This window comes from Perognathus longimembris, chromosome 26 (assembly GCF_023159225.1).
Source record: "Perognathus longimembris pacificus isolate PPM17 chromosome 26, ASM2315922v1, whole genome shotgun sequence".
Classification (NCBI taxonomy): Eukaryota; Metazoa; Chordata; class Mammalia; order Rodentia; family Heteromyidae; genus Perognathus; species Perognathus longimembris.
Window position 1 is genome coordinate 6,922,776 of NC_063186.1, and position 19,589 is coordinate 6,942,364.

At 38.5% G+C, this 19,589-nt stretch overlaps 1 protein-coding gene across 2 annotated transcripts in view; it reads right to left on the reverse strand.

Annotated features, from left to right (window-relative positions):
* Positions 1–19,589, reverse strand: part of Dnajc13 (DnaJ heat shock protein family (Hsp40) member C13) — a 91,394-nt gene that overhangs the window by 34,142 nt on the left and 37,663 nt on the right. For both annotated transcript variants that reach the window (XM_048334934.1, XM_048334935.1), the window contains 17 exons: positions 18,725–18,800; positions 18,400–18,495; positions 17,887–18,030; positions 16,949–17,031; positions 15,385–15,538; positions 14,003–14,106; positions 13,765–13,924; positions 12,081–12,143; positions 10,850–10,951; positions 9,891–9,995; positions 8,785–8,987; positions 7,662–7,746; positions 6,223–6,377; positions 4,554–4,599; positions 2,417–2,571; positions 762–963; positions 161–276 (listed from right to left, as the gene is read on the reverse strand). In XM_048334934.1, coding sequence (XP_048190891.1) covers positions 161–276; positions 762–963; positions 2,417–2,571; positions 4,554–4,599; positions 6,223–6,377; positions 7,662–7,746; positions 8,785–8,987; positions 9,891–9,995; positions 10,850–10,951; positions 12,081–12,143; positions 13,765–13,924; positions 14,003–14,106; positions 15,385–15,538; positions 16,949–17,031; positions 17,887–18,030; positions 18,400–18,495; positions 18,725–18,800 — 2,049 coding nt within the window. The remainder of the gene's footprint in view (positions 1–160; positions 277–761; positions 964–2,416; positions 2,572–4,553; positions 4,600–6,222; positions 6,378–7,661; positions 7,747–8,784; positions 8,988–9,890; positions 9,996–10,849; positions 10,952–12,080; positions 12,144–13,764; positions 13,925–14,002; positions 14,107–15,384; positions 15,539–16,948; positions 17,032–17,886; positions 18,031–18,399; positions 18,496–18,724; positions 18,801–19,589) is intronic.

Below are 19,589 nucleotides of genomic sequence, written 5' to 3' on the forward strand. Positions count from 1 at the left end.
ATAATGATTAATATGTAATAGATGAATCACATGAATATATATAGTCCCATTGTCTTTTATCCTCTGAGACATATAGGCAAAACAAAGAAAAAGGAAAGATGGAGAGGTAATAGAATTAATTCTCCCCTGGTAATAGTACTTTAGTATGGAAGCAACTCACGGGCCCTGCCCTGAAGGTAGGTTCAGCACTTCATAAGCATCTTCCACTGACATAGTGGGTGGCTTCTTCTCTACTTCCTTCTTCCAGGCATCAAGGGTATCTTTTAGTAGTTTGACCTTAAGGACAGAGGATTAAAGTTTACATCTACTTAAGTTATTCAGAACATAAATTTATAAAATATTTGTGCTGTACTCATTCAAGTCAGCATTTCTAAGCTCTCCAATTCATAGCTTTCTGAAATAAAAACAACCAGAAACCACTTTAACAATGCTGGATAATTACATAACAAGATATAGTTACATAGCGAGATTATTTGTCAGAAAGCGATTTCCTCTAGTTTTTCAAGAGGGTATTTTTTTTCCTTTCTTTTTTCTATTATTATACATAGCAACACTGGCCGCACACTCAACATTCAGGCAATCCTTCCATGTGCTTGAGTCTCCCACGTTGCTGGGACTACAGACATGCACCACTGCACTTGGCTGAAGGGATATTTAAGCAAGCTACTAACTATCATGCTTAATCGTGGAAGGGAAAAAAAATACCCAAAAAGTGTTTAAAAATGTTTTTATGGCATAAGAAGACACAAATTGAACCTTACCGGGTCTTTAATTGGCCAGTCTGGAAACCGAAGTGTATCACAGAGTTGTTTGAGGTAATAGATATTACAAAACAGTTCGTTTTCTAGCTGTGGATAGTTGATAACTGGGATGGGACAGTATTGATAGAGTGCTCTTGTATTACTCTGAAGACGAGGTGTGAAGTCAGCAAGATGGGCAGCAATCTTCTCAATCATGAGGCGCCTACAAGTACAAAAACCCCCACTCAAACCCCCACTCAAGCATTTGGAATCTGAATAAAGCCGGTTTATGCATTACCAATTCATTACCTAACTAAAACTGCACCACTTCTGTATTCTGAAGGCGTTATGTTACTTTAAAGAGAAGAGTAAGATGGGAAGTCGTGCAAGATAATTGCACAGGTAGAATAACTCAATTACTGACGGAAAAAAAGAGCTTGAAAGTTAGGTAAAGTATTCTACTTTTAGGTCTAAAACTAGCCAGTGGAAACAAACTTATCTCTAATATTAATCTGTAAAGAAAATCTGAGGGTAAAGGGCTGATATTCTCAATCTGTCTATTAAAAAGCAGCTGTTCAAAAACTCATCATACAGTATTTGCATGCATCAGGGTGCGGCAAGGGAACCCAGGCTTCCCATTGCCCCCCAAGGGAGCTCATTACATGCTATTTACTTTGATTAGTCTAGACTAATTGTTCTAGACTGTACTACAGTGAGTAGAATTGGATTTAGTCAGACATGGAGAGACAGATACAGCTTTCAGACAGGGATTCAGCCAACCTAAGAAAAATATTACCACCAGAAACAAAACAAAACAAACAACCAAACCAGGATAAGTTATTCATATTCCTACATATTGTTGAAAGCTGACACCCTTCAACAAGTCTGGTTTCACTTCAGTTAAACACTTTATATGCCTTTTATGGCTTAGGGAAGATTTCCAAAACTTTTTCTTTGCTTTTAGGGGAGGCAATTTGCACAAAATTAAGGGCAGGGAAACACTGGGTCATACAACAATTTAAACACAACTGATGATAAAGTAGAGTTGAGAATGCTGGATAGATGGAACTAGGCAATGCATGCTTAGGAATTTAAAATTGCTGTTTTTGACATTTGTTCTGATTTTATTCATTATCGTTTTGTTTGTCCTTGGTCAGAACTAAGCCTGAATAAGGTGGGTTTACTGCATTACCAATTTACTACCAAAGTAAAATTTTACTCCTTCTCTAACCTGATCCTTTTCTTTTCTTTCCTTTGTTACCAGTCCTGGGACTTGAACTTGGCCTGGGCACTGTCTCTGAGCTTCTTTTGCTCAAGGCTAGCACTCTACCCCTTGAGCCAGACCACCACACTTCTGATTTTTTCTGTTTAAGTGATAAATACTGAGGACTCGAACCCAGAGCCTCATGCATGCTAGGCAAGCACTCTACCACTAAGCCACATTCCCAGCCTTCTAATCTGATTCTTAAGAACTACTACTAGTAGGTCATGCTCTTCTATTTTAAAGCTCTATGAAGTAACAGTAATTGTCAAATCAGGTAGGAACAGAAATAAGCTTAGAGTGTTATTAAAACTCATCACCAACAACTCTTGTGAAAACATTTCTTTCACAGAAATTGAAGCAGTGGCAAGTAGCACAATTTATGAGCATAAAACAGAATTAACTGTCTACTTACCTCATTTCACTGCTCCAGATGGCTTCTGGAGTATCAAATTCCCCAAGAAAAATCTCAGAAAACCTTTCAGGCTCATAATTTTCTAAGTAACACACCATTGCTTCAGGTAGAATGTGTCCTAGAATACTTCTCTGAAAAATATCTTGTCCTTTTGTCTTTAAAACAAAACAAAATGTAGTAGTCAGAAACATAAGAACTTACCTTTGAAATAAAAAAAAAGATTTTCAGGGTTTTAATTTTTTTGGTAATAGTGAGACTTGAACTCAGGGTCTTAGGCTTGCTAGGCAGGCATTCCCTACCACTTGAACCACTCCCCGAAGACTTTTTCCCTTTATTTTTGAAAAGCAGCCTGAGTTGCACCTGAGTTGTCTACACTGCACCAATGGACCCTCCATGCTATTTACTGGTTGATATGGGGGTCTTGTGAACTTTTTGCCTAGGGTACCCTTGAACCGTGATTCATTGGGTTTCAACCTCCTGAGTGGCTAGGATTCCAAGTATGAGACATTATGCTTGGCTTCAACTTTTTTCCCCCCAGTCCTGGGGCTGGGACTCAGGACTTGAACACTGTCCCTGGCTTCTTTTCCTCAAGGCTAGCACTCTACCACTTGAGCCACAGCACCACTTGCAGCCTTTTCTGTGTATGTGGTACTAAGGAATCGAATCCAGGGCTTTATGCATGCTAGGCAAGCAATCTACTGCTAAGCCACATCCCCAGCCCTCTAACGTGGTTTTAACTTTTTGACAAAATGAATTACAATTAGAAAAGTACAACCAGAGCAAACTGCTTTCCTTTTTTAAGGAATAGTAATAAACATGAAGCCAAAAATGTCTCATGCAAACTCCCAGATAAGCACCAAGGCAGAACTAGTGGCCTCCAGTCTCACAAGGGTCTTAATCTTCTCAAGGGTTAGGTACTCTGGTCCATGTTCATTCAGGACCACTAGCCTTAGGAAATGTGAAATAGTTATGGCCAGCCCAAGAAAGATTCCATTAAGATTTCATCAGTGGGCTGGGAATATGGCGTAGTGGTAGAGGGCTTGCCTCGTATACATGAAGCCCTGTGTTTGATTCCTCAGCACCACATATGTAGAAAAAGCCAGAAGTGGTGCTGTGGCTCAAGTGGTAGAGTGCTAGCCTTGAGCAAAAAGAAGCCAGGGACAGTGCTCAGGCCCTGAGTTCAAGCCCCAGGACTGGCAAAAAAATTTTAAAAAGAAAAAAAATATATATATATGATTTTCCAATTTGATGTACATTAGAATTGATGACAATTTTTGGGCTTCTTGCTACTAAAAATAGTATATTCACTATCTGCTCAACTTTTGAGTGCAAAGTATTTTATTCTGTTGTTTGGGAATTCTATTGTTTGGTAACTACTACTACATTCAAAATCTTGCCATAGTTTTGGTACAAATATTCAAAAAATGAAATAGTAAATAGTCTCCAATATAAAATTTTTTTAAAGAGTGCATATATACTGCTGCACAGAAACAAAGGAAAAGAATGACCCCAAAATACCTGCTATTATATTAAGGATTATCATGAGACAATTTCTTCCCAATAGTCTCTTTTTTTTTTTTTAATTTGTAAAAAGCAATAGAAATTATGATGTCATGGACATCATCTTACTGTTATTAGGAAAAATGATTCTTTTTTAGGGCTTCAATGACTACAAAGTCTACATCTTGGTCTACTATTCACTGGAAAAGTAGCCAACAGTCTTTGGTTAGTATCCTCCACAGTGATTTCTTCTGCTCTGGATAAAATCTAAAACAGTGATTCATGAAAAGCTTAACAAATTTTGAAGCATCTTCAGTTATGAGGCTAAGCTTTATGTTAAAATATTTACCAAACAACAAAAACAAAAACACAATCTAAATCTTAGAAAGAACAACTGACATTCACAGAGTTATCAATAACTCATGGCTGAAATCTCAATGTAAGTCTGATGGGCAATACTTATTTCATTAACTTGTGCAGACCTTGTATGTGCAAAGAATGCAAAAACTGAATAAAACAATACTTGCTCCCAAGTATTTATAACCTAGAAAACATATACACAACTCAAGGAGATTTATAGTGCTACTGTAACCACATACTACTAATTCAAAACATTCAGAAGATTAATCTGGCTTACCTCCTCTGATTTGAAAGCCTGTTTTGTATGTGTATATTTCAAAAACCTAAAAAGAGAAATAAAATACTTGTTAGATACAGGAGCTGATTTGGTTTTAGCAATCTTGGGTTTCTAAGGACTATATAGTCATTTTTTTAAGTATAATTTTTTAAATATCATTTTTATTTATTTTATTATTATTATTTTTTTGGCCAGTCCTGGGCCTTGGACTCAGGGCCTGAGCTCTGTCCCTGGCTTGCTTTTGCTCAAGGCTAGTACTCTGCCACTTGAGCCACAGCGCCACTTCTGGCTGTTTTCTGTATATGTGGTGCTGGGGAATCGAACCCAGGGCCTCATGTATACGAGGCAAGCACTCTTGCCACTAGGCCATATCCCCAGCCCCTCATTTTTATTTATTTATTTTTATTTTTTGGCCAGTCCTGGGGCTTGGACTCAGGGCCTGAGCACTGTCCCTGGCTTCTCTTTGCTCAAGGCTAGCACTCTGCCACTTGAGCCACAGTGCCACTTCTGGCCATTTTCTGTATCTGTGGTGCTTGGGAATTGAAACCAGGCCTCATGTATACGAGGCAAGCACTCTTGCCACTAGGCCATATCCCCAGCCCCTATACAGTCTTTTGTAGATTTTTTAAAAGTCAAAAAAGCAAATTATAAATCCATATTCCACCTCACTGATTTCTGAGTACAGCAAGAATTTAATGTGATAAAATGATTTTAAAGTATAGACACATTAAAGCTATGTAACCATTTTTTAAAGTAAAACAGCATGTATAATAAAAATGCTAGGGGCTGGGAATATGGCCTAGTGGCAAGAGTGCTTGCCTCCTACACATGAAGCTCTCGGTTTGATTCCCCAGCACCACATATATGGAAAACGGCCAGAAGTGGCGCTGTGGCTCAGGTGGCAGAGTGCTAGCCTTGAGGGGGAAGAAGCCAGGGACAGTGCTCAGACCATGAGTCCAAGGCCCAGGACTGGCCAAAAAAATAAAATAAAATAAAATAAATTTAAAAAATGCTATAGGGCTGGGAATATGGCCTAGTGGCAAGAGAGCTTGCCTCGTATACATGAGGCCCTGGGTTCAATTCCCCAGCACCACATATACAGAAAATGGCCAGAAGTGGCGCTGTGGCTCAAGTGGCAGAGTGCTAGCCTTGAGTAAAAGGAAGCCAGGGACAGTGCTCAGGCCCTGAGTTCAAGGCCCAGGACTGGCCAAAAAAAAAAAAATGCTATAAATTACACATTAAAATACTAGATGATAAAATTCAAATATGAGATTTGGTAGAGCAGTATGATTCCAACTTTTCAGACCTGGAGTCAGGTAACTTTCATAATAAAAAATTAGGCCCATAGTCTTAGCTACTCAGGAGGTCGCGATCTGGAAGGATCTAAGTTTGAGGCCAGGCTGTTTATAAAAGACGATGTGATATAACCAACAAAAAAGCTAGGTTGTTAGGCTCATGCAGTAGAGCACCAGCTGAACAAGCAATCTAAATTAGTACAAGGCCCTTAGCTCAGACCTTATTACAGCCAAATGAATGAATGAATGAATGAACAAATGAATAAAAACAATGACATAACTCACAAAATCCCATATAAATATATTCCAAATAAATATGCCCATGCATCACTCATGGAATCATTTTACATATAGATCATCTTTAAAGTTCTTACCGCGCAACAGGAAGCACATTGGAGCCTGTGTACATCATGATGAAGAAGAACACTCCACTCAGATAAAGGCGGGGCAACTGTGGGTTATCTTGCATGATATAGAATAACAAAATGGCAACCTTCTCCACAAGGATGGGGTCAAAGGTCAGCAGGAGCTGAGAAAGTGAATAAAACATTTTGCTTAGTGAGTTATTGTGAGGCCACTTTCTTCTTCGAGCAGTAAAATGAAATGCAGCAAGCTTATCTACTGGACTAACAGATTTTTTTAAAGTGACCCATTCTACAATGTTTAGTACAGGTAGTAATCTATCAACAGAGAATGATCAAAGCATGTTCAGCATTAGCTCAACTATGCCTGAAGTTGATTCTTTCACAATGTTACAGGTAAATTTGCTTCTTTGCGATTCTTCCTCAATGACTTTTCTGTTAATGAAAAAGGAAATAAAGACTAGCTCCATGCTGAGCTGGGGGGTGGGGTGGGAGTTCAGCTCAGGTGACATGAATGATCTCCTGAAGGCTACCTGAGAACTCCAGGACAGAATGGAAAAATCTAGGAGATCTGGAAGTATAGCTTCACAAATCTAAGGTCAAGGATTTTTGTTGTTGTTGTTGCCAGTCCTGGGGCTTGAACTCAGAGCCTGGGCCCTGATCCTGAGCTTTTGTGCTCAAGGCTACTGCTCTATCACTTGAGCCACAGCCACACTGGTGACTTTTTTGGTGCTTATTTGGAGATAAGAGTCTCATGTACTTTCCTGCCCAGGATGGCTTTCAATGGTAATCCTTAGAGCTCAGCCTCCTGGGTGGCTAGGATTACATGTAAGAGCCACCGGTACCTGGCTTTAAGTTAAAGTTTGTACAGATAATGATAAAAAGATATAGTAATATAGCTCTGAAATTTCTGGGATCTCACTTATTTGTTTGATGCTAATCTGGGTTTTAGGAAAATCCCAACAACATGACATAATGCAGAACAAAGAATGAAAAAGAAATGTTGCTGTATTACAGTACACAAAATGCTATGCTTTAGTTGCTGTCCTTGATTTTTGAGACCGGTCACCATCTGAGGCCTATGCTATTTAGACTGCCAGGGTTGCCTATTAAGATAGAACCTATCATGTCCATGAGCTCGGCCTGCTGGTTTGTATCCCAGCAGCACTCCGGCATCAGCACCATGAACTTCTGTCAACACTTCCCAGTCATTACAGTGGGGCGATTTTAAGAACCCCCCCTTAGAATAATTCTGGGATCTGGAGACTTCCTGTGTTTGGGTTCCTGGATACACAATCTCCCACAGTAGATGCATCAATGAAATAAATACACTTCGGGGCTTATAAAAATGGGACAGAATAAAGTAGAGATACAGGTTGGTGATCACCATTACGGAAGAGAAAACACTTCTTAAATACCGTTCCCAGCCCGTGGTCACTGAAGGAACCCACCTGAATAATATGGGGAAGGCAAGTGCTGTCGGACAACAGTCTTTTCACTCTGGGTAAAGGCCGAATGATGGCATTATCTTGGTCCCTAGAAAACATTTTCTGAGGTCAACATTCAGTGTATGTATTAAAATCTGCATCTTCATAGCATAGGACAGTCTACTAGGCATGAAGCAGGTTACCTTACTTTTTTGTTAATGAAGACTAAGCTCTCATACAGCTGGGAACATGATTAGGAATTTTGGTTTAAATCTACTTGGCTGCTTAAATTGACTTCATTTCCTTCCATAAGATTTCCTTCAAAAACAGTCCCCTAGAAGAGCCAAAGACTCTTATTTATTATTTAATTGGTTAAACTAGGTGTTGTCTAACACACTGTCAGTGGGATACTCCCCCCAAAGGGCATTATCAAAGGGTGTGTCACTGAACCATGCTCAACACCTTCCAAATACAGCCTTCATTCTGATGCTACACTATTCCTGAGTCAAATCAGATTTTTCAGCAGAACTGGAAACACGAACACCTCAAGTATGCATGGTTACAACTCTGAATGTATGTGTCATTTACTCAGGAATGTACATCAGGTTATTTTCAGTATTGAGTAAAACAAAATTCTTTATTATAAAGATGAAAGCGTTCTAGGCAAAGGGCATACATTGTGGCTATTGCAGAACAAACCCTCACCCTTATTAGTCAGGTGGTCAAGATATGGGCCTAGAACCCCCATCTACATCAGATCTAGAAGTCCCCGATCAGGAGTTCGCACTGACCAATAGCCAGATGAGAGGTGTCTACTTGGAAATATTCATGTGTAACTCACGTAAGTATTATAATTGTGAGCACGGCTGGTAGGTCTAAATTTTACATTTGAAATTTCCCAGGGGGAAAAACAAGCTGCATTTCAGCTACTTTTATCAATATAATTTGCAAATTATTTCTTTACATCAGTTTCAAAACATGCAAAAGAGCAAAGCAGTGCTTCCCCAAAGCCACCAACAGGACCCCTGAGCTGTATGTCGCTACAAGTCATCCCATCACTTTACTTGAGGGTTATCCATACAAGGAGAAAGAAAAGATATTTCAGTGGGCTCTGTCAACGATAAAAACATCCATAAAAACACTTTACCTGCTTGGAAAATATCCACACATTGTGATCAACATGTTCAATATAAGGGTAGCAAGGTCAGTTTCATTCAGTACAGCCTGTCCACTGGCTAACAGACACCACTTAAGCTGGGGGATTGCCTGAAGCGGTCGCCATCCGTCCATGCCTTGAGCCCAGCAGCGAGTTTTTGCATTTAGCATTCCTTTGGTCCATAATTCTTGCATCTTAATTGATGGAAGGCATCATTATTATAGACAAAAACAAACATGAAAAGTTAGCTGAAGTTTTTTACATCATAGTAAAAATAACATATGAAACTGGAATGTGAAATCCTGGGAAATAAATATGCAAATTCACTGGCAAGAAACCAAGTTTCTGTCGACAGGCTTTTAGAAACTTAAATTATGGATAACAGTTCAAGAAAAATAACCACTTATTTGGTCAACTACATGATATAACAAACATTGGAATGAAAAAAAAATGCAAGGCAGAGTGGAAAACGAAAAAAAAATTGTAAGAGCAGGAACTGGTCTTCTATAAAATAATTTTTAGCTAAATCTTGACAGCCTCAAAGGCTGTAAAGATAGAGGATATGCTCATGTTTTGCAAATGATAACTTACATAAGCTCTGAAACTAAAAAGGCACTACACATGTATTTTATAGTGAATATTAGAACTTGCTTGTTCATACTGTATAGAAAAAAAGCATTAGTTTGACAGTTATGAAGACAGCAATAGCTGTCACATAAAAATTCACTGAGACCCTGACTGTTACCTCTGTAACAATGGCTTATACATAAGAGTTGAAGCCTGATCTTTCATGCACATGTAATTTTCCAGGAACGTAAGCCATATAATTCTTCAGGTAGGGATGGGACCGGAAGGCCCCTGGAGTTGATAAAAGCATTTCAAATCATTTCTTAAATACTATACATCTCTGTGAGTGCTAGGCAGGAGGGTATAAGAAAGGTGGAGGCTTGTCAGACCCATGGCTACTCCTGTTACTAAAGAGGCTGAGGCAGAAAGCTCAAAACTAGTCTACACGGTGAGACTGCATCAAAAAACCAACTAAACAAGAATAATCAAAAAGGGAGAGACAAAAAGTTACTCCAACACCAATGGCATACCTCATGAAAGCCGTATGGACCACTTCTTTCTTTGTCTGCATTGCCAAAATACCATTCCTTTTCACTTTCTCTTTTCATATCTGGAGCAGCTTCAATTACATTGCTCTGAGTTAAAAAAAAAAAGACAAGGCAGAGACTGAAGGGGGTAGGTATCATAAAACAAGCTACATAGTACAAATTAGGAGGCTTATAACCCTTTAGGAATTCATCCAAAAATTGAAGTGAGGTACAGAAGTGTAGCAAAGTGGGTAAAGGCAGACTTCAGGGCTCTAACCCTAGTCCCGCCACTTCTGGGCTGATCTCTGGCAGTGTACTTAGCAGCTCTGCTCTATGGTTTCCTCACTGTAACACGGGAAAATGAGGGTTACCAACCTCACTGGGCTGCAGAGGGTCTTACAGAGTACGTGTATTGTGTGTAGCAGACAATATCTGGCCTACTGTCATGGCATTTAATAAGCATTATGATTACTATTATACTATTTTTATCTAAGAAGAGGAAACACCAGATCCTATACTTTCAAATAGCATTCAAATGTTATTAAACAAATGCAAACCTTAACTGAAGAAAAAAATCAAATGAACTGAGTAGAAATCCCTTCCATAAGTTGGCAAGTAGAAAAGGCCTTAGAGTAACACTGGAGGCTTTGTTCTTGTCTCATAAGGCCTCCAGATTCTTCAGGGCAAATTGCTTGTCAATAGCAAAGTTCAAGTTATATGACTGAGCAATTCAGTGTAAATCCTAAAGGGCACATTGCATCAAAATAAACCACGTTACAGATGCAGACTAATGATACTGGAATACTACAACTGGATCATTACTGCCCGTTGTGGGTTCATTACCTTTTTTTCACTAATGCTGTACTATACTGAGAACACACAGTGAAACAACTTTAGAGGGGTCTAGACTTTAGACTGTCTGGGGAGGGCTTTGCATGAGGAGCCTCCACAGGCACACATACTTGCAGAGGAACTGTGGCTCGGCTCACGTGGAGATGGGCCAGGGTGAGCAAGTCCACGAGGATCCTAATCCCATTGCAATCCATCAGATCCTTTACATTTTTCTGGAAGAGAGGAAGAAAACATTTTCACATCATCTAAAAATTATCATCAATAGGTTCTACTACCTAAAAGACACTCAAAGAGGAGAGTCTCTGGTAAGCTGTTTGGAAATGATGAGCACAGAATGGTAATACTGGTGCTTTGTGGATTTTGCTCCTGGAGAACATGAATTTAGACTAAAAAGGGTAAAACTATTTATGAAGAGATCACATTAAGAATTTCTACTTAAGTATGTTAGAGAAAAAAATATTCCCATAAAAATAAACAAAGACTGACATAATACAGTATAGTTATACAATTATCTTGCCACGGTCTTTTTGTTAATAGAACTTATTATATAAAATCTGGTACATTAGATATATTTTAATGATCCAGTATGTGTAATCTAAACCAGAAGTAGAGCTGTAGCTCAAAGGGGTAGAGATCTAGCCGTGAGTGAAAGAGCTTAAGGATAGTGCCTCAAGCTCCATGACTGACAAAAAAAGTTGCAGTAGAAGAAAAATCTAGCTGGGCACCAGTGTCTCATGTCTGTTATCCTAGCTACTCAGGAGGCTGAGATCTGAGGATGATGGTTCAAAGCCAGCCCAGGCAGGATCTTAAGCCTGTGAGATTCTTACCTCCAATAAACTACTGAGAAAAAGCTGGAAGTGGTGATGTGGCTCAAGTGGTAGAGCACTAGCCTTGAGCACAGAGGCTCAGGGACAGTGCCCAGGCCCTGAGTTCAAGTCCTAGGACTGGCAAAAAAAGAAGAAAAATCTACTCAAATGTTTATCAAAATCTGCTTCAACTGAAATTTAAACATCATGTAATTGTAAATTAAAGTCATACATCATAAAGAGTTCTTTTTTTTTCCCCTTCCCCACCTTCCCTTGCCCTAAGCCCCAACAAGCCATAAAGAGTTCTTATTAAAAACCAGAATGAACCTAGTGAAATATCTTCAAAAAGAAAAGAGGAAGGTGGAATATTCTGGGAACTCTGCTGGCAAGAACTCTTCCCTTGAGAAGGTTAAAGCACTCAGAGCTGTCTTTTCAGAAAAGAAGGTGGAAGAATTGGCTCTAGATAATTAACTCAAACTGCAAGTTAATTCTCGTGACCTGGAAATTATAGCATGTTTTTGCAAAAATACTGTACCTTATTAAGGATCAGCTTATTTAGGAAGAGGATCAGTCTGTCTCGTTCAAGTTTATCGGTGCACTATTGAAATAAGGGAGCACACAGTCAGAGTGAATAGACACATTAATGAAAACATTGCCATCACTTCACAAAATAGAGAAGAGTATCATTAAACACTAAGGAGAAAAATCACAGATGCCTGTCAATAACTGCAATTCCTCAATGTCTTACATTTCCTGTAATTGTTACATAACTGACCCAATTTCCCTACAACTGTAAGGTATCTTCTAGTCAATTATTACCAGACAGCTTTAAAAATTGAAATAAATGATACTCTTGAATTAGCAAAATTTAATGACTGGATAAGTGATGTTTCACATAAATGGTTTGATCACAAACATAAATAAGAAGGAAAACTATATTTGCTTAAAAGAAAATTGGTATGCTACAAGTCTTCCAGCTAACTGGAATAAGAGGTAGGACTCAACAGTATATAGCTGGGTATGGTGTGTATGCCTATAATCTTAGCTCTGAGGAGACTATATAGGAGGACTGTGGCAGCCTGGGCTATACAGTGAGACCCTGTCTCCAAATTTAAAAAAAAGAAAGAAAATTCACTAGTATAGTGAAATTATACTATTGCAATTACTGCAGTTTTGTTTAACAAACACTAAGGATTTCTGTCCTATAAAGTTACTTCTCAGGGGCTGGGAATATGGCCTAGTGGTAGAGTGCTTGCCTCATACACATGAAGCCCTGGGTTCGATTCCCCAGCACCACATATATAAAAAAAAAGCCAGAAGCGGCGCTGTGGCTCAAGTGGCAGAGTGCTAGCCTTGAGTGGGAAGAAGCCAGGGACAGTGCTCAGGCCCTGAGTCCAAGGCCCAGGACTGGCAAAAAAAAAAAAAAAAAAGAAGCCAGGGACAGTACTCAGGCCCTGAGTTCAAGCCCCAAGACGGGCAAAAAAAAAAAGTTACTTCTCAGGCACACTTGTGCATGTATTCAGAATCCATTTCTCACAATGCATGACTCAGCTTGCAAGTGTGATTACAGACAGCGGTTTTGTAACTTGGTAAGTAGTACTCTGTATCGCAGTTCACTGAAATTTCAACTGTCAAATGTAAAAGGAATACTAATACAAATGAAAGAATAAAAAGCAAGGTCTACTACCACACCTACCATCCAGTGTGCTACACAGTGAATAATTTGTCCCTATCACACTCAGCTGCAATGGAACTGCACAATTTTTTTTAAAATGTGGTAACTCCAGTTCCCTGTTCCTGACTCCACTGTAGTCCTCAGAATTTTTACTATCTGCACATTTTCCAATTTAGTATGCTAATTCAGTTTCATTTGCAATGTTTTTTCCAGATGGAAAACCAAAGGAGTACACCATTTAAAAAGTCACTACTTCTTATAGATGCATCTGTCAGCTCATTGTCCACACTTAAAGACTGGCAAATAGGTCAGTAAAGTTGTTAAAAAGCAGAAACTGGAAACATAGTAATAATCTAGCCTGGACAAATATTAGCCCATTCATCACTTTCCCATTCATCTAACTTAAGATTTAGGTAACTATAACAAAAAAATAAAATTAAAAAATACCCAGAAAGTTCACAATCATGTGGTCAAATAAAATGTAAAATGAACCTGAAAGTGGAGTACAAACTCTCCTGATCCTACGGGAGAGCAGTGTGCTTACCCTCTCCAACATCCCAATGATGTATCTGGTATCAGTAAAGGGTCCTATTTCTTCATGACATCGGCCGTAAACAATAGCAAGGGCTTGTAAACACAAACACTTCATGTTTACTTTGGGAGTGAGTAGGAAGCGATGATAGAGCTCATTGAAAAATTCATACCTAGATTGAAAAAGAAGCCTCAATGTAAAAATGCACACAACAAAGAGAACCAACACGATAGAAAGAAAAGTAGCTCACGATCTCTTAATTGATCCACTCTCTTCATTCTCATCTTCCTCTAACAGTAATCTCAGGTAATAATCTCCTATTTTGATTTCCTCTGCCAGGCACTCATATTTAACCTTTAGAAACAAATAAAAGACAGCATTTTAGTTTATAAGACTTTAGCATTTGCCACCAAGGTATTTCTTATAATCCTTTTTGTTCAGAGCTTGTCGCTTCTAACAATACCTGGTAATTCAGCATGATGGATATGGCTAGCTCAGTCAGTACTGAGCTGAAAATGATGCACACCAGTTTTCTGATTGCACAGTGTCACTGGAATCTGTTTTGTAAGCTTCTGGCTTGCTAGAGGAGATGGCCCACAGCAGTGTGCCAAGCACATACGGACCATTTCAAGATCACCCTCAAACCCCAGATCTCCCTTGCTGATATCCCAAGACTTACAATCACGCATGATCCCATTTTACAACTATATACTGTGCCTTTTCTGTATGTCAGACTACCCAGGCAACTAACTACATGGAGGTGATATATAAAGCGCCCAAGCTATTTATCTCAAGCAAAGATGGATGGACAACTGTAAGCACCACAGAAATGACATGCTTTATGTATTTAGTTTTACAAGTCTTATTTTATGCATAAAGCCTCCATTTCACTTCCCTCCCCTCAATCCGGAACATTCCACTCGCTCAACTTCTACTATGCTAAGCATCTATATCACCATGCACTGGAGATTAAGCAGAGAGGCAAGCATAAGAATTTCTGGAAACGTAGGATGAAAGTAAGTGCCATGGAGTGAAATACAGCAGGGAAACAGAGGGATAGAGAGAGGAAGCGCAGTTCCACACATGTGTATGTATAAAGGGATTGTGTTTACACAGGGCTGTTGGGAAAGACCCATAAATGACATCTAGGAAAAGACCTGAAGGAGATGAAAAAGCAAAGTAGGAGGCTGTTTGGGGAAAGTTTCTTCTGCAAAGAGGCTAACACCACTCAGGAAGCCCTTGAAGCAAGAACGTGTGTTGTTCCAGGGAACCAGTGTGGTTGCAGCAACATCAGAGGGAGAGTAGCAAGCTATAAGAACATGGCAAACAGCCTATATTTCTATGAGGAAAGACTCTAAAAGCCCCCCCCCCCCCATTAGATGGGAAATGCAAAGAACAGATTTGGAGTGCATAGGGCATTAAACTGCCTACTCAATTCTTGGGTATAAAGCAGATACTTTAAAAAACTAATTTTTTTGTGTGTCACTCAAAGATAAAAATATTCCAATCATTTCCTCCATAATATGACAGAGGAATTAAGTTATATAATTAGCAAGCATTTAAAAAAATCATTCCAAAAATAGTCAATACTGTGTATTTTAAGATTAATATGCTGCAAAAATGAAACTGTACCTCAAATTCATGGTGGTTCCAGGAAATAACATTAGTGCTACCAAGTTCTCTATCAATATTAAATGTTCTCATTTCAGATTCAAGAGTATCTTTCAGTTCTTCTCGTGTTTTGAAATTCCAAATAAGGTTTGATCTGGCATGGTCTTGACTAAACCTGGATATACATATAAACAGTAAATAATATGAAGCATAAAAACATTTACAAACAGTCCTTACTGCATGTTATAAGAAGAAAATAATAAATTAAATATCAAGGAAAAAATCTGTGGAGAGAAAATACAATATGTAGTAGAATATTATTAATAAATACACATGTATTTATTACACAATTTATTACATATACACAATTCTTTCACTATTTTTTTGTTTGAAAGCATTCATATTAAAATGTTGAGAGAAAAAAATGAACCTAAACTACAAAACAAATCTGAAGAATTTGAAAAACCAAACTGACATTTTAGCTTTATATTTGTTGCTACTCCAAAAACAATTCTATTGTCAGGTATCAAGTTTCAGATTGGGACTAGGAGTTTAGGATGAAGTAGGGCTACTATATTTGAACCTTACAGATAAAAACACAATACTATCAACCTGCCCGAATCTGATAAAGCATTTTCAAATTATCTTTCTTATACGCTCATGGTTTACAATAAATTCGAGCAGGAGTCAGAACTGGGGCTGCAAGGGCTGGCTCCCTCCTGCTAACCTCCAGCCAGTAATCCTCCTAGAAAGTCTCATTCTAGTTTCTCGGAGGTTCTAGGGGACAACCCTACTGAGGATTTCTGAGGGAAGAAACCTTAAGAAGATACTTAGGGAAATACTATCTACACATCACTCACCCTAAAAAGCAGTGCGGGAAATTTGCAAAACTGCATACTTTCCCTTTAGGCCAAGGTATAATCAGCCAGTTAGCTTCCAGACCAGGAACCCTGAAGTCCAGTGTGTGCATCAGGGGTGATGGTACGGAGGACAGGGCTAGGAAAGGATCTGAGGTAGCCCTCAGGTCTCCTTTATGGCTTCATCCTTCTCCTCTTTTTAGATTCAGTGTTCATCAAATATTTATTATGTAATTCTTTCTAAGCCATAATGAAGTGTCTTTGGTGACTATCTCTAAGCCTTAATAAAAATCCTTAAAGTAGTTTTACCTCTTCATCAACATAGAAAAAAGCCTTAATTTTATAGAAGCATCTCTAATCAAACTTAACTGTTATATACATTGAACTTGACAGGATAAAAATGCCTGTGGCATAAGGCACTGTTTCTTTTTTTTTTTTTTTTGGCCAGTCCTGGGGACTGGACTCAGGGCCTGAGCACTGTCCCTGGCTTCTTCTTGATCAAGGCTAGCACTCTGCCACTTGAGCCACAGCGCCCCTTCTGGCCATTTTCTGTATATGTGGTGCTGGGGAATCGAACCCAGGGCCTCATGTATATGAGGCAGGCACTCTTGCCACTAGGCCATATTCCCAGCCCAAGGCACTGTTTCTAGAAAAAGAAAAATCTGCTGTGAGTCCTATAATGACAGTATCAAGTTTAAGTTCTGTTATTTAAAAAGGCATAAAGTTACCTATAATAGAAGAGATCCCAATTTGCCTCTATTTTTATTCTTTGTCTCCTCTTCCGAAGAACTACTGGCTTTTGATTGATATTCTGAAAGAAAATTTTAAAAAATTACTTTAATCAAAATCTGATGTAAAAAACTTAAATGTGATTCCATGAAAAAAAGACCAGAACACTAAATTCTACCACTGAGAGTAATTTGCCAGCATATATTTCTCTACAGTTGATAGAATATTTTTCATATAGCCCAGAATTACTGTTTCAACACTGAATCTTATTAGGTTTAGTGATCACGAGTACAATTTATAAGTCAAAACCAGTGACTTGTTTCAAACATTTGCATGCAGCTAATACAGTCATAAAGAAGATAATAAATGCAAAATGCCACAGCTTATTCAACTCCTACAAAAACCAAAACGAGAAAGTACAAATGAAATAATTCCCCACTGTGCAAAACAAAAGGCCAGCAAATCTAACATAATGAAAACAAAATGCCATACTGAAAAAGAGCAACCAACATCCCATAAGCTGTACATCCTGAAGAAGAGGGCAAGAGTCATAACTGGCTAAACATTCCTCAACTGAAACACATGTGAAATAACACCAATTTACACACTAGTTGATACAGACACAAAGACAATCCGCTGCATTCCAAAGAAATTAATGTTAAAAACAGAACCCAGGCAATAAATGAAGGTCACCAGAGATCTTCCTAGGCAGCACATTTGGCATCAATATTGGCTCTTGATGTGAGCTGTACACGTACACATGTATGTATATGTCTAACATAAACATACGTAATGGATTTACATCTATAACATAATTAGGGGCATCAAGTATTGAGTTTCAAGTATTCCCTGAGAAATACCTGCAAACCGTTTGTGAAGAGCTGCAAGTAGTTAGACAGATGACATACAGAAATAGCCGGAAGCAGACCCTCTTTACCTCTTTCTGAGCAATGCCCATCCTGTCCCTCCAGTGCATCAACACAAGATCCACTTTTTCTTTGGCAAATTTTTCAACTTCTTTAGCAGCTTTTCCAGCTAGTCTTTGCCACTCTGGTACTTTGTTAAACTTTCCATACTGATCCTGTCAAACAATGTTGAAACCCATTACACACCTACTTGTGGAATTATGAGCTCTATGTATGGCCAAATAAGAGTATCTCAAATGACTAAATAAATACTAGATGTTGGTATTTGGTGAATCAACAAAGAGAAAAAAACTATAATAAATTATACTTTCTGCCCAAGAGATTCGTACTTTTCTACTCTGGGTTCACAATGACTGCTGCAAGTGTGGCCAGGGGCTCGTGGATGGTGAGAGTAGATCAAGGGCGGAGGACATGACAGGAGGAGAAATGACCGTAGCAGTATGCCATGGGCTACAGAGGTAATTTTCAGAGCAATGTGTGTAAGTGATCTCATGTAGACAGGTCATGGAGGACAGCATACTTACCATTGCAATTTTTACATTATCACGAACATGCATCCGATCAGCATCCTTCTCAGGGACTGCATCTGAGCTGTCTAAGTAAGCCAACAAGCCTGGGGGCTAAAAGAGGAAAAACAATATTAAAAAAAAAATCCATTTCCAAAACAACTGCACAAGAGTTAATCTGGCCTACAAAGCCCAAATAAATTAAAATTCTGATTAAGTCACTAAGGATAGCACTTACGAGATAAGTCTTACGATAAATAACTTTTCAATTATAAAGTCCCTTTCTGCAGTATAAATAACATAATTAGATCCTATTGGATAGGAATAAAAAACACTGACTTACCAAAATGCGTTTCAACAAGTTTGTCGCGGTTGCATTATCAGCTGTCCAGAGCCCCACTAAATGTCTACTTAGCTGTCTGAAAAAAGCAGACGTTGAGAAAGGTTTGCTGCTTTATCTCAGCTAGAACAGAAAGGAATTTTTAAGAACAAAATATCATAGAATTATAATACAACTACAATCAAAAAGTCATTCTGATGTTAAAAACTACCCAAAACTAGTAATTTGTGTGGAGAACTATTTGAGATAGTAATTCAGATGTTAATATTCTAGCATTTTCTCCAAATTAAACTACTTTTCTGATAGCTAGGCTAATTTTCATAGGACCAGAACATGAAGAAATTTGCCATTTAAAGAAAGCAAAAGGAACAATAAAAATTCTTGATGATGCAATTTGTTGGTAGAACAAGTGGTGATATATTGACAATAACACATTATTCTAATACTCTCTAGAATTATTCTTTGGAGTAATACTGGGGTTTGATCTCAGAGTCTCATGTTTGAAAACTGGCTGGTGCTCTACCACCTGAGCCATATGTCCAAACTGTCTTTTTACTGATGAAGTTTTGGAGATGAAGTAAACTTTTCTGTTCAGGCTCCTCTAACCTCAGTTCTCCTCATCTCAGCCTACTAAGTAGCTAGGATTATAGGTGTAAACCATGGGCACCCATCTACTCTTTGGAATTTTGAACACAAGCAAAAGACAACAGCCACATCCTAAGAAATCTTTTTGGGCAAAGTCAGAGGTTAAAAAATATATTTTAAAGTTTTGGAATATAGACAATAGTGTTAACGTACTTGCAGCAAATGACTCTACTCATGCTGCTTTAATGCTAAAAGCAACTTTTAGTTCAAAGTGAAAAATCTA